General features: G+C 38.7%; 1 protein-coding gene across 1 annotated transcript in view; it reads right to left on the bottom strand.

The window, feature by feature from the left end:
• Positions 1-1,436: 1,436 nt before the first annotated feature.
• The window catches only part of CERS6 (ceramide synthase 6), a 94,139-nt gene continuing 80,509 nt past the window's right edge, over positions 1,437-15,066 (bottom strand). Inside the window, exons 9-11 of the mRNA XM_021534753.2 lie at positions 5,157-5,313; positions 4,033-4,056; positions 1,437-1,699 (exon numbers count right to left, since the gene is read on the bottom strand). Of these exons, the coding sequence (XP_021390428.2) occupies positions 1,538-1,699; positions 4,033-4,056; positions 5,157-5,313 (343 nt within the window). The 3' untranslated portion in view covers positions 1,437-1,537. The remainder of the gene's footprint in view (positions 1,700-4,032; positions 4,057-5,156; positions 5,314-15,066) is intronic.

Raw genomic sequence — 15,066 nt, 5'->3', positions numbered from 1 at the left:
GAAGGAATCAGAAATTACCTCATGGATCAGGTTTCCAGCTGAACACAGGACTCCAATCCCTTTGTAGGTAGAAGATATGCTTGAGATTTTTTTTCCCCTTTTTTTTCCTTCATTTTTTAAACTTTTATATATATGTGTGTGTGTGTATGTAAATCTTTGGTCTATAAGCACATTGGTTCTGTGTGCACACCCAATAGTGTTGAACAGCAGGTTGCATAGAGTCTGTTACCCAAGAGCCCTGCCTACTTTTGGCACTGCTGTCACAAATCACAGAAGAGTGTCCAGCAAGAGCTGTATGATCCTTAGCATCCTACATCCAACTTTGATCTAGAGACTGGAAGAAGTATGTATATAATGTTTAAAAATACGTTTACTTAGGGTGTTATTACGTCTTCTTTGGGACACTATTTGTAAATTTTGGATGAAAAAGGAATGCAAAATTATTTTACAGACACCCCCTAATTTTATTTGTAGAGGTGATGAAATACTGCTGAGCATTCAAAGGAATTATGCTAAGTGAATTTTGCTCAAGTTCTCACACACATAAAATAAACTAATTTTAGTAATGTATGACATTCTGCCTTCTCTCTCTTTACCCTGCCAAGGAAGTGGCAATAATTTTGAGAACAATACCTAGACTGAGCTGAGTCTGAGGAAGAAATGAACTTTTAATCTGCTGTTTTTTCCATTACACCCCTGCTCTCAATCAAGTAAACGTGCAAGAACAATTTCAGGAGATAAGTCTGGATTCAGAATGGTGCATTTGAAGAAACACCTTTTTACATGGAATCTCTGCAAAAAGCTAAAATCTGTTAAGGTCAAAAATTGAAAGGCCAAAAAAAAAAAGGTAATAATGAATTTATCCTAAGTGCTGACAACAATGTTTTTGGGTATTTGCACAACAAATAAAGTCTACTTCTAATGCAATTAACCACCAAATTGAATTTTAAATTACGCTAAAATAATATCCCACAATGACCACATTTTTTCCCAAACTGTTGGAAGAACAGTAACTGTGATTTGATTTCAAAACCAGTACTTTAAAAGACAAAGATAGCAAAAATATCTGAAGCAGATCTAAAATCTATAAAGCTATGTTTTATCTTACTGTAAGTAACAAATCAAGCAACTATTACTTATAGCAGATTCAGCAAAACCAACAGGAATGGACAGAAGAGATCTGAGCATGATGCTCTCCCCATTACCGAGAATCCAAGACACAAACTTTGAGAATGGATATTCCCTTTTGTCCAGAAGTTCCCAAAATAATAAAAAATAAATAATATTTCAGACAATACAAGTGAAAATACTGCTCCCATTGTGTCAGTTACATACACATACAGCATGCCTACGTATACAGAGTGGTGTGCTGTCTTCATTCACAAACAGGAAATATGGCAGTGCGCTATCAGAATGCTTTGATACTCCTAATTTTTTCTGATGCTGAAATACATGAATAAACTGCATTCACAATTTATAATTTACTTCCAGTAGCAAACAGTTCATTCTGTTCGTGTCTCATGACTGATGTGAAGGATTAATGCTCCTCTGAGGAAGTGGCACCAGTAAGATACCCGTTTGTCCCGTTGGCACCGCTGGTCCCATTCGTGGCGACAGAGCTGTGCGGGGCTTTTGAGCGAGGTACTGTTTCTTCCTCATCTGAGCTTGACTCAACGTCACTTCGGGCATCCTTTGCTACCTGTAGAATGTGGAAAAGAAGTAGGCAGTAGGTGACTGTACGGAAACATCTCACCTTTTTGGTTCAAGAGAATCAGAGAATTCACACATTTTTTTCAATTTGACTTTTGAAGGCAATTTCAGCTCTGGGACACTTCTTTGCCTTTGCCTGCCTGCACTCACTTCAAACACAGATGTTTGCACATACATATGCCATATGCAAAGGCAGGGTGAGAACTCAGCACTGGTGTACTGAAGGTAGTATAGCCAAGTGCTCAAGGCAAAGAGTTTTGCACAGACCGAAGTAAACAACAATCCAAACTTCCAAATTCAACCTAGGCTCAGTCCCTCTGCCCTCCCACTAACTACAACTTTATTTCCTGTCCTTCATTTGGAGTGCTGCTCTTTGACCTGGTAATACAAAATGTTCAACCCAGCTTCCTGCCCCTTACTTCTCAATTCTCTGGAGACCACATGGCTCCAGGGAAGTGTTGTGTGCTTGCAGGATGAGACATGAGTACTGCTTGAAATAAAATTCATCACGCCAGGTTACTCCAGTCTCTAATTTCAGACAAGTGGTGAGAACGGCACTTGCAAAATGTAGACATAGTCCAGTTCAGTCCCTAACATAAGGAACACCATTTAACTGTGTGCCCCATTTTGTCACTGGAAAGGTGTTTCAGAAACAGATGGACTTTAGTTGCTAGGGATTTCCTGCTAATTTTCAGCTGACTTCTTTGAAAAATCTTGAAAATCTCCAAAACTAGCAAGAGTCCATCAGATGTAGTATAAAAAACCAGCATCGACAGAAAATGGTCTGAGGTTTAATCTGCATGCAGCTCTAAGGATGCCATTTTCATGCCTGCTTCTACTCCTGTTTGTATAGCTGAGCATCCCAATTCCTTCACAATTGATCCACCATCAATCTACTGGTTGCCACAATCAGGCAATTACAGCTGACTTTACTACAGCAAATGAACATAAAAGGGGACAAAACTCAAGGTGAGTCTTCTCCCTGAAGAACTAAACACACTTCAAGAACAGGGCCACTGTGTGTAATTTTTTGCTTACAATAATCCTCTCCTCTGGAAAATCTTCATGACAATTCCACTCTCATTTCAGAAAGAGCCATTTGCCTTTGGAGCTCCCAGTGTTGCTCTTGCAATATCACAGTACCTGAGTGACACTATTCTGCTTGGAACTAGTGAAAAAAGAAAACAGTTCCCATATAGCTCCCAGTAAGTCAAGTTTTTAATGCCAATGTCTAGCAAGCCCACAGTTCTGACATCTGTGAAACTGGACTTCATCTGAGGTCAGAAATTTGGTTCCATACTTTACAGAGCTTCAATTAATAGGTTGATTCAATGTCTTTAATATAAAAGAACTTTTATATTGCAGCTGGTGGTGGTGCAGAAATACACTTAGAATTATACCTTATCAGACAGAAGAGAATGGTCTCAGCACATAGTACTGAGCACGTGTGATCTATGTGATGGCAGACCGGATAACTGAACAATTCTGCATCAACTTAAAATCTCTTAATAGATTCACTGACAATTTTTCTGCTAGGGTCCTGCCCCAAAGCCAAAAATCAAAATAAGATTCTATGCTGTAGCCAGTTCTGCTAAACATGGGATCTGCTCCATTTGTTTTTAAAATGCAGCAATGAAGCAGGGTCTTTGCACTTAAAACCTGATATGAATGCAGCATATCTTGCAGTACTTAGTACTTACCTGCAAGATATCGGTAATGTGTTGTGAAAATAGTTCTGATTTTTATTGCAGAAATAGAAAGAATGGCATTGCAAGTGAGAAAGTTAAGATCTGAAAGAAAATTAATCCTCTGTATATATGTCATACATATCCATCTCTAACCTGGACACTTTGTTACTGCAAGCATCTAACTCTGCTTTAACTCTGCACCATCTCAATTTTCTCCTGTGCAATTGTTAGAACTACAAAGTGAAGGATTGACAATGTCAAGTGTGTGTCTTGAATGCTGACAGAGCAGATGCTTATCCTATTGAGATATATATAGATGGATAGATAAGTATGTATATACACACACACACATCTATCCATCCATCCATCTATCTCTATGTAAAAAAGGTGAAACAGAATAGTACACAAACACTACAGATAGAAGTGGGTTTAGTGGGTTTGACTGGTTTTAGATGATCCATAGCCAAGAAGTAAAAAATGGCCTTTCAAGATTGTATTTATATATTTAAGTAAAGACTAACAATGGATAAATACCAAGCAAAAACTACACAGTAAAAGAACCAAAACAACCCAAACCACAAACACCAGTGATGTCAGAATAAATCTTTTGCATAGTAAATTTAAAGAAACTTACCTGCAAGGGGTTCCACTTCCCAGCCTTCCAGCACAGCACAAGGGAAAGGATAAACAAGCAGAGTAAGAGAGAGCAGGAAGCAGTCTTTGAAGTTACTGGTATAATTCAGGCAAGACAGCTGAGACTAATAATTGCTAAAAGCAGAGGAGACTAAAGAGCTGCTTCCAGGCAAAATACAGCTCATGAATCTTTCTTTCACAGATGGAGTGGCAGATTCTGGGCTCTGCCAGTGCATGGCTGAGCTCTCCAGCACATTCATAGATAGCAATTTTCTGGAGAACATTCCCATTCACTTTGGGGTCAGTCACATCAATGTGCACTGCTCTTTAAGGGCAAAGTATCCTGACTTTACATGATCTGTAAGGATTAGCTCTACCATTTGGACATAAGCCCTGTGTCTGCACTGCAAGTGTATTGGGGTTGATATTTTTGGGAGTGACATCTTCCTGTCAATGTACCACTGGCAGCAAGACACTAAATTCTAGCCCAAACAGAAAGAAAATAGAAAGAAAGAAAATACATAGCTCTTTGCAATACCTCATTAATAAGCAAACCCAGAAGAGGCTGTGATCTATCACTTTGCCACTAGCAGACACAGCAGAATTTAATTTTGTTTTATTATTGCTATCACTTCCAGCTGTGAAATGAACATTTTGCTAACAGCTGCTATAAAGAAGAAAGCCAAAACTGGTAGCCCCAAGAAAGCAGTTTACTTGTTGGGTTAATTTAACATGATTTCCCTAATGTAGTTTAGTTCAGTATACCATGTTGTAAAGAAGTGCAGAAGCACATATAAAGACAATCACTATACAGAGTATTATTAACTTATCTGACAGTCATTAGTAGTGGGAAAAAGTTTCCAGGAAAGGAAAGAAGAGTTTATCTAAAACAAGATGTGTCTTCAGTAGCATGTTATGGATTAGGAAAAACAAAACAAAACAAAACAAATCCAAACCAAACCAAACTAAACAAAACATAACAACAAAAAAAAAAAAAAAACAAAAAAAAAAAAAACCAAAAAATAAAACAAACCCAAAAAAACCCCAACCAAACAAAAAGTGACCACTATTAATAATGGAAAACCTAAAATCATTAAACAGATGTCTTACCCCGTGTTGTCTTACCTTGCCCTTTGAAATAGCTTTGTAGGCTGCCTTTATGATTAGGTATGACCAAAAACAGTGCAGAATTTGAAGAACTATAAGCAGCACATTGAAGACCCACAAGGCAGGAAAATTGCCCAGAGCTTCATATAGTTCAAACAATGTTGTATTTAATATCCTAAGAAAAAAGGGACAGAAAAAGAATAACACTTTCCTTAAGCCAACAATCTCAAAGAGGTTATTTTTAAATCAAAATCACAAGTACTTCATTAGATGGGATCCACATGGACAGTTGGTTTTCAAAGTAACAGTGACTTGGACTGAATCACACAGGTGTCTCCAGAGAGAAACAACCTCAAAATGTCGCTTTCAATATTTAACTTGATTTGTAAACATTGCATACAGAAAACAAAGGTCCTCAGTGTGCATTTCTTCTCTTCATCTATACAGCTAGCAGGTGTTTGTTGACTCAAATAAGTCCTCCCCTGATTCATAACAAAAATTACTGGCCCCCATATTAGCCACTGTTTTGCACTAAATCTGATTTGCATACCACTTATATACAACCAAGAGTGAGGCTTAGGCAGCTACATCCAGGACAGGTGAACAATGGGAGAGTGAGGGATGGGAGACCTTATTGCAGCCTTTTGGTACTTTAAGGGGGCTTATAAAAACATGGAGACAAGCTTTTTAGTAGGGTCTGCTGAGCTAAAACAATGGCTAATGGTTTTAAGCTAAAAGAGGGTAGCTTGAGACTAGATCTAAAGAAGAGGATTTTTACAATGAGAGTGGTAAAACACTGGGACAGATTGCTCAGGGAGGTTGTAGACTCCTCATCCCTGCAAACATTCAAGGTCAGGCTGGACATGCCACTAAGCAATCTGATCTAGAGGAAGATGTCCCTGCTCATTGCAGGTGGGTTGGGCTAAATGACATTTAAAGATCCCTTGCAATCCAAATCATTCTATGACCCTAAGAAATTCAGGCAGGTCTACACATTTGAAACAAATTTTTGAAAATCAGCATTTCAGATGCAGGCAATAAACTGATGTTGCAATTAATTCTGAAGCTTTGTGACTACAGCACTAACTTTCTGCTCAAATCCTGTGCCACAGCAGGTGATTCAATCTATTTTAGCAAACAGCCTGAGAGCAGAGTGGAGAACAAACAATATAAACAGTGGCATTTAAAAAAAATAATGATCTAGGAATGGCTGTTAATTAGGGGAAGAAAAATAAGGCAATATAAGGATTTGTCAAACTTCATCCACTTTCCCTGCTGATGCAGAAATCAATTCAAAACTCCGCCGGTTTTCTGCTCCTTTCTCCTCGTTTTAAATTGCCATCCCCGCCAGTCAGTAGATGGCGCGTTCAGCCCGGCCAGCTCGGGGCACGTCCCGGGAAAGCGGCACCGGGACCCGACCGGCCCCAGGCAGCGCAGGTATTGCTCTCAGCTTTTAATTAACAACCACATCTGCCACAGCCCTTTCCAGCAACATAAATCCAGTTCAAGTAGTACTAGTACGAAATATGTACAGACAACAAATCCGGAATACAACATTTAGTGGTAATGATACACACCCAATGTGTGTAACACCATTGATCAAAAATCAGCCAGTGATTTCTGATACACTGGACTTAATACTGTAGGGGTGTTTCATAGTACTTCTGCCTTTTTATTTTTGCCCTCTTACAGAAGTTGAATGCTTTATAACCTTCCTATACAGCTGTGTTTTAACACTGTCTTCTGTTTATGGTGTGAACACCAGAAAATGCTTTCCGGTTTGGAAAAACACCAACATAGTAATGCTTCTGTCAGGTAGAACTCTTCAGTCTCAGCTCTGTGCAATTTGTTCTGCCAGTGGTAGCTATATTTGTCAAAGTAACACCTCACTTTACAGTTCGAGGGGGCACTCTCATCATATCAAAACAGAGGTGGAGTCAGCACTGTTCAACTTCACCAGTGCTTACTGCAGTCCTAACCATTATATCAAATTCAAACTTGAAATCAGCAACTCCTGTACATAAAGTTACCATTGTTTACACTCAACTGTCTCTATGTCTAAAACATTACATGCCACAGAATTGTAAATGAAGCTTCTGCAGATTTCTGTTTATATTTTATTAACTGGGCCAAATTCATCTCTGGGGACTTCCACAGAAGTCAAGTAAAAAAAGCAGCATTAGAGATTAGTTAGTGCACTCTTGCAGAATTCAGGAAGAAAGCAAAGCCAAAAGAGTGCTTTTGATACTAAAAACAATCACATGTGCAAATTACTTGTATGTTGTGTATTAGGGAAATAAGCCTTAATAAAAAAGCAGATTTCTTTCTAATCTGCTATGTCTGGCAAATTAAGGACAGGACTGGAATTCTCCATTAAAGCTGCAAAAAGGATCTCATTAATTGCTCAGCAATGCTAAGAGGGTTCAGTGGTTTGATGTGCAGGCAAGGTGTTCATGTGGAGCTAAGGCTATGTCTAAGCACCTACAGAGCAGAAGCTGAATGAAAAATACACAAAAATACAGAAAAAAATTATGAAAACAAATACATTCTCAAAATAAAGAAATTATTTCATATTAAAAGTCCAAAATGGGGAAGAATTCCTAAGATTATCAGTCAGAATATACAGAGAAATTATACTTGTAGCGACTGAGGAAGAAAGGGAAGGAAGACAGGTTAAACACTTTCCATCAATTTCACTCCTTCAAGTATTCAATGGAAGCATTTTAATCAACTACACAAATAATAGGGACTGGATATAGCAGCACAAAAATAGATTACATGGAGAAAAAAGCACCTATAAGATGTATATGCAAATAAATCTTAGATTCAAATATTCAGAAAAGCACTTAAATCTGTAAACACACTTGCTGGGACTTTCCAAAGCTCCCCAGTGAATAAATCCCAGTTTTTCTTAATTAATGGAAACTTTGATTCTTGGGTATCCGACTTGAAGCAGCTGGACTTAATCTCACAGGGGAAAATTACTTTAAGCTGCAAGTGCTCCTCAACCTTTCTGAAAACTTTTGTCAGCATTTCTCAGATCTTTGCAATTTGAAACTAAATGTTAGCTTCTGCTTTTGAAAATAATTTCTGGACTGTTTGTTTTCCGAGTCCCTGGAAGATTTTGATAGCTGAAGAACACAACACAATTTCATGGAAGATATTCTTCCCTCCTTAAATGCATCTCGAGGAGGGTGAATGTGCACATGGCTGTGTGAAGCACTCAGTTTAGCATCTTGAATTAAGCAGTATCGCTGATGAAAGCAAATAAAAATAAATTCACCACTTAAGATCCAATCTCTTCTTACAGAAATCTGTGCTATTTTTTCAGGAATGCTGCCACAATATCTGAGTCACTGGGAGAGATAATCCTGTACTTACTGTACTACCACTCTAATTGAATGCTCAGAATAAAACGAACACATTTTCAACAACTACTAAATAATCACCTGCAACACATCAACAGTAACACAGGTTTTTCCTCTAGTCTCTAGCTCTTTATCTAGACAGTGAAGCAGTACTTGGGACACTAGAGGTAACATATCCACTCTGACTCATTAACATTACACCCCCCTCCCACCACTTTGTGAGCCCAAATCCAGGCTCTTGGGTATCAGCTACTAATCTTGGCAAGTTGATCCTTTGTCTTGCACCAAGGATGAAAGGAAAACCTGGAGATGGAGGGAGATAAAGAAAGAGAGGAATGGGTGGAAAAGTAAAATCCTTATCTGTATTGTCTGAGAACTGACAAAAATGTGCCGTGTTTGCTTCTGAAAGGATCCTGAGAGAAATGAAGAGGTGAAAAGGAGGATCATGTGGAAGGAGCAGGTATTCTTCCAGATAAGCAAGAACTTAGTTATAAACTCTGCAGAATGATGCATAGCAGGATGATGGGCACTATTATCACATCCAATGGGAGCAAAAGCTGTGCAGCTGAAATTAATGCTACTAGAGGTTGCCTTCCCTTCTGCAGCATGGTCCAGTAACCAACATATTCTGCTACAATGTGCTTATTAAAGTCACTTTGTTAACACAGCACACTAGATGGAAGTCTCAGATATGACCCAGGACAGCACAGTATGATACCACCTTGTCTAAATAATTCAGAATACATGTCTTTATTCCCATTATGTGTATATTAGACAGCAGTATTCTATATTGCACCATAACACCTGTACTGGGACACCTTTCAATACTGCATACATTACCAAGAAAATATGTAACTACATTTTTGTAATTATGTAGTTACATTAATTATCCCATTTAGTGCAAGTAACTCAACAGTACTCCTACCAGCAACACTTCAAAGTGTTTGCCCTTTCTGTAATTTTTTCTTTAAAAAACCAAACAATTGCACTTACTTACAATCTGCCCCCAAAACATAGTAGTTTATTCTTTATCATATGTGGTAAAAAGTGACTATGACCAAAGAATAAAAAGTCAGGTGTTCTAAATTGTGGATTTAGCTGTTATATTAACTTATGTGATCTAAGAAATTTTCAAATTTCTTTACACAGTTCATTTTTTGTTAAAGATGGGCACAAAGTATTGGCACACCTTGTTGGCCACATAAAGATGCTGTGAGAATTATTAGCTTGTTTATAAAACACTGTGGACTACTTCCTTACCAGATGCACAATGCCATAAACTGATAGGTAGAAAAAAATGTCACTGAGACTCACAGATAAATAAGGAGCAGTGGAATAAATGTGAGAGTAAATGTATGTGCACATGTTGATCAGCCACAGGATGATAAATCAGATACCTTTCATCAGTGGTCAAGATTCATCTCTAGGATTTACACTGAAATCTATGATGATTGAAATCTAATAGGAGTTCATATTCCAGGCTGTCCTAGTTACTTTCAATGACAGTGCTACACAACAGACCTTACACACAGATGTTTCTGCATGGAACTTCAAATGAATTAAACAGCTTTTTACCTGAGAAGTGTATAGAATCATACACAAAACAGCCATCAATTGAGGAAACAGGTTTTTAGCGCTCCATGTCCTGGAGGCCTCAAGCTGCAGTGCAGCTAAATATTTCATTATAGCAAATCCAGTAGATAAAGGGCTATACTGCCAAGTTTTTCATCTGAGTTTCAGCTTGGCCAGCTGCTGTGTCTATATCACTGTTCTGCTTCTTGGTTCTTGCTAAGTGGGAGAACAAGCTTGTTTCTCTTCTCAGATCCACTGTCTCTTACATTTTCAGCCCTTCAGAGTATGAGCGCATGGCAAATACAAGAGAAGTAGCAGAGACCTACTGTGAACAGAGAGGAGTCAGATGAACCAGTCACCCACACAGAAGCAATGAAGCAGGGAAAGGACTGGGGGAGAGAGAGATCTTTCAACAGCATCTCAGACTGATTCATCAGATTGTTTGGTTGGTGATGCTCATTACCTTCCTTCTTTTAGAGAGCTGATGAAAGATCTCTGCAAAATTCAGTGACAGAAAGAATATAGACTATTGAGTCAGTATTCAGAGCAACATTAAATCCACATACTTCAATTTTATCAGTGAGGTCACCACTATGTGGCATTCTGCTCATCCACAGCAGCCCCACAGAGAGGATTTCCTGACATGGTACTAATACATGCTCAGCTGCTGTGGAGATGGGTGGCTCCTGTCCTAATACTAATCAGGAACAATATGTCTCTGCAGAAGTTACAGCCCTGACACTGAGAGTGTTATTTTAAGTCCTGTGTGCAGATCAATAGGATTTCCAATTACTTAACTAAAATGATGGAGCAGGTAGGAAATTATTTATGTTTGATGTACTGTAGAAGAGACCTGATCAAGCTGTCACTGTCCCAATTTTAGCTGCGCTTTTCACTCAATTCTCATCAGCAGTTACTGCCCACTAGCTGATTTTGCAGCCACTGGTATGAATAGTAGCATTTACACTCTTGTGGATAGAAAACACAAAGATACAAAGTCATAGGCACTTTCACAATCCAAACTCAAACTTCAGAAGAGTCCTTCATAGACATCAGGATACGAAGAGAACTCAAGATTCCTAGCAGAATGTAATTATACTCAGCAAGATGTTGTACCAGTAGTGTGTTATGGCAAAATTCTTGTGTAAAGACCCATGATAACAACACACATGTACTGTAGAACTGTTATGACACTTCCAAATCTGAAAATCTTCAGGCACATATAAAACTTTTATATGAGCAACAGAGAACACATATCAAGATCCATTTTCCTGGAGTGCATGTTGTTCTCCAAAGAGGAAAAGCATTTGTTATAAACTATATAGTTTCAAATCTTTGCAAAACAGAGTATCAGAATATAAAGAAACTATCCTCCTGCCCCTCTCTGTTAACTAAAAATAAGAGCAGTTGTGCTTAACTATATACAACTATATTCAATGTCTGTGAAATCATCCCTAAATGGCTTTCAGTTTAAGCCAGTTTTCTTAATTATTTATACTTCCAGAGATATTATGGGTCAAACTCTGCCATTGTGCAACCCTGATGAAAGCTATTGAATGTGCTCATTTACACGGGGGCTGGGTTTCTCCCAGGGTGTTCAGCCACAATGACCTCTTCCTAGCTGAACACATCGGAGATACCAGCTCCATCATGGCTGTTGATCATGGTGTTCAAAAGTCACTTACTATTTCAAGCTGGTAAGTTAACTTACTCTCCTGCTTTTGCAGAGCTTTGATTTTTACATCCCACATATGTCAGAAGCTTGCAGTAGCATTGTTCTGCTTTTGTATTGACTCTGTAGCACCATAAAATATGTGCCAGTAACAGCAAACCCTGGTGCTAAAGATATCTCTAAGAGAAAAGGGGCTGAGAAGAGGCAGAATGTTTGCACAAGTTCGAACTACCTACCTGAGCTGATTTAAAAGTGGCTAAGATGTCTGGCCACAAGAAAAACAACCATACTGCTTCCCTTGCCCTGACACATTTATGTTTGGCAGAATAATTCTAAGCAAGAGAAGTGCCACTGCACAAGTATCTGTCCTGTTTCCAATTGGAGCACAGGTTTTAGACAGAACATTTTTATAAATGAAGAATTATAAATAAAAGAAGAAGAACACTGACTGAATAGGCTGTCCTTGATAACAGAAAGCATTATTATAGCCACAGAGTACAGTCTATGGACACTAAAAATTAAGATAAGAATGGCTTTGGAAATCTGATGAAGTCTTTTTTCATATAATTTCTTCCTGCTGTGATCACATGAAAATTTTGAAAACAGCAACACTGAGCAAATGCCACTTTTTGTTATTTACATTGCAAGCCCATAATGGTGAATGACACCTCTAACCTTTCCATTTCTTATAGCTTCTCTGTAAGTAGCTGCATCAGTATCAACCTGGTACTCCAGAGATTTCATCCTTGCTTGTTGTAAAACTCAAGAGGCCTGAGTTCACAAATGCAGAAAAAAAATTGAGGAAATAAAATAACTAGGCATTAAAAAGGGTAACATCTGATAACATTCTGTCGGAAGCAGATGGGATGACAACAACTATATACACTCTGCTGAAGAGCTAAGACAAGAATTGTATATATACAGAGACTTAGTTAATTAAACCTTTTTTAATCCATAAATTGAAGTCTATGAGTTCTTTGAATATATTATTGTTAGTTTGCCAAAACCTTGTTATTAAATGCTCTTGATAAACCAACTGATTATAAGTTGCCTGCTGAAACTACAAACAGACTGAAATGTAAGCACACCAGATGATTTTTGCTAGTTCTACAGCATCCACTCAATGACAGTATGAACAGCATCAGGAATAAAGTACCAAAATCAAAATTTACTCTTTCAGTATTTGCTACCCAGAAGTAACATGTGATTATGATTGTGCTCTGGTTTAGACAATATTCTGAGCAAAATGAGCTTGAGACAGTGTCAGAAGAGATCATCTAAATAAAGTTATTTTATTATCCTAGCTAAGCTAGAAAGGTTTACAATCCAACAAGAGTACCTCAAACCATTTCAGAACAATTGTGTTCATTCAGAGTGCAGACAAGGTCTGGGCAGCTGGGATTCATCCAGCTACCTGAATTCTCACAGTGTACCTGACCAGGACTCTTGCTTTAACCACTGCCTATGTATTGCTTTGGTACTGTAGGGTGCTTTTAAGGGTAGGTTGGAGCTTTCTGTTTTACCAGTATGTTCAGAGGAGTGAAGCAGAGTGACTCTGCTGGGGTCCATGTGCTATCTTCCCACACAACACATGTACTCCAAGGGCCAGTCAGGAGAAAATGTGCCAGGAAAGAAATCCAGCATGGAAGACAACAAAACAACTTCACTGCTTGTTAAGAGCTGTACAAACCCAGCCAATATCAGCTAAAGAACAAAACTAGGAAAAAGAGAGGCCCAGCAAGTTTTTGCAGCAGCTGCTTCTTATGGGGGTTCTGCACTGCCCTGTTTGCTCAGAGAGGAGCTGATTCCAGGATAAATGAACGAGAACAGTTCAAACTGGCATTACTGGATCACTATTTGGAAACACAGCCTGTGCATTAAGGACAGGGCTATGTGCCACACTAGTGTTCAGCCAGTGGTGGAACTCAACAGGAGCTATTCTGCCAGTCCTGCAGAGATGACTGCAGGTCTGGTAATAAGTAACTAGGGCTCATTACAGCTCACCACGATCAACAGGTGAAGAATCACACCAGGCTTGTCTGGTTCATGCAGATGCTCACTGCCACATACAGGCAATTAGATAGCAGCCATGAGCCAGACTGTGTGTACTGTCATGAACAAGCTTTAAAAATGAAAGAATAGTAAGGAGCAAAGTTGTTCTTCTGAGGATTGGCTGACCCATACTTATATAAGGTACATTGGCACCAAAATCTCATTTAGAAGCCACATACTGCAGCTGATGAGGAGACATACACCTGAAACAGCTTCGAATTTTAACAGTGAGAATTATTTTTTCCCATTTTTTTCCCCAAAATATTTCCAAACAGACTCGCAAACAGAAGAGCCAGCTAAGATGCACCTACTGGGATAAAACAAGACTATACCAACTAATCTAAGTAGTTGACTGTCCATTTTCACAGCTTTTAATGTGATACAATACTCTGGACACTGACAGTATACAAAGAGATAAAGAACAGAAGGGCATAATACGGACTACCTGGATTATACCAAATTTGCCTAGATGAGAACTTGTGGGACAGAATATGCAGAATGGTCTTTATAATCTGCTTCAATCAGGCTTTCACTTAAATCTGCACTGTTAAGGCACTATTTTACTCATAACTCATTATAAAAGTAATCAAAAGAAGTGAAAAACTCCAGAAAACTGCATGCTAGTAACTAGTCAGAGCAATTTGAAAGAGCCTAAATTTAACTGGCTTGGTGCCTTAACCTGGTAAATAAATATAAGCCCAGATTCCCTGAGCATGAAGTAACTGCTTTACTCAGCCTGATTAGACTAGCCAAGGGCTTGTCTAAATTCTATTATTTTTTGGTTGAGATTGCTTTTATTCTCCCTACAATCCTGTATCACCTGAGAAGGCATCATATTCTCCCTGACTCATGGAGAGTTGTGCTCTATGTTGTAATTTGTTAGAACAGTGATTATGTGCAAGTGGGAGAATTTCACAAGCAAAATGTCTTGTCAGTGAAAATAGCAGCTTTACTCCTACATTCACTTAGCAGCAGGAGGCAGAAAGTATCCTGGGGTTTTTGAATTATTGCTGAAATGAACTCCAGATGTCTGCAGAAAGACTCCTAAATATATACCTAATTGCCAGTTTCTTTTGTCTTAGCCCCGCTGTTAAACAGCCTTCAAACAACAGCATTTGATACATTCTGAATTCTTTATTAGCACCTTTATGCACAATGCAATGGCACTTGTGCAAAGGGGCAGCACCACAGCACACCAGCGCTTCGGAAGTGACATCTCTGCAAGCCTGTCTTGAGTATTCACCTTCCTGCATGGGGGAGGTTT

The sequence above is a fragment of the Lonchura striata genome, chromosome 8, assembly GCF_046129695.1.
Source record: "Lonchura striata isolate bLonStr1 chromosome 8, bLonStr1.mat, whole genome shotgun sequence".
Taxonomy (NCBI): Eukaryota; Metazoa; Chordata; class Aves; order Passeriformes; family Estrildidae; genus Lonchura; species Lonchura striata.
This window is presented reverse-complemented; position numbering and strand designations above follow the sequence as displayed.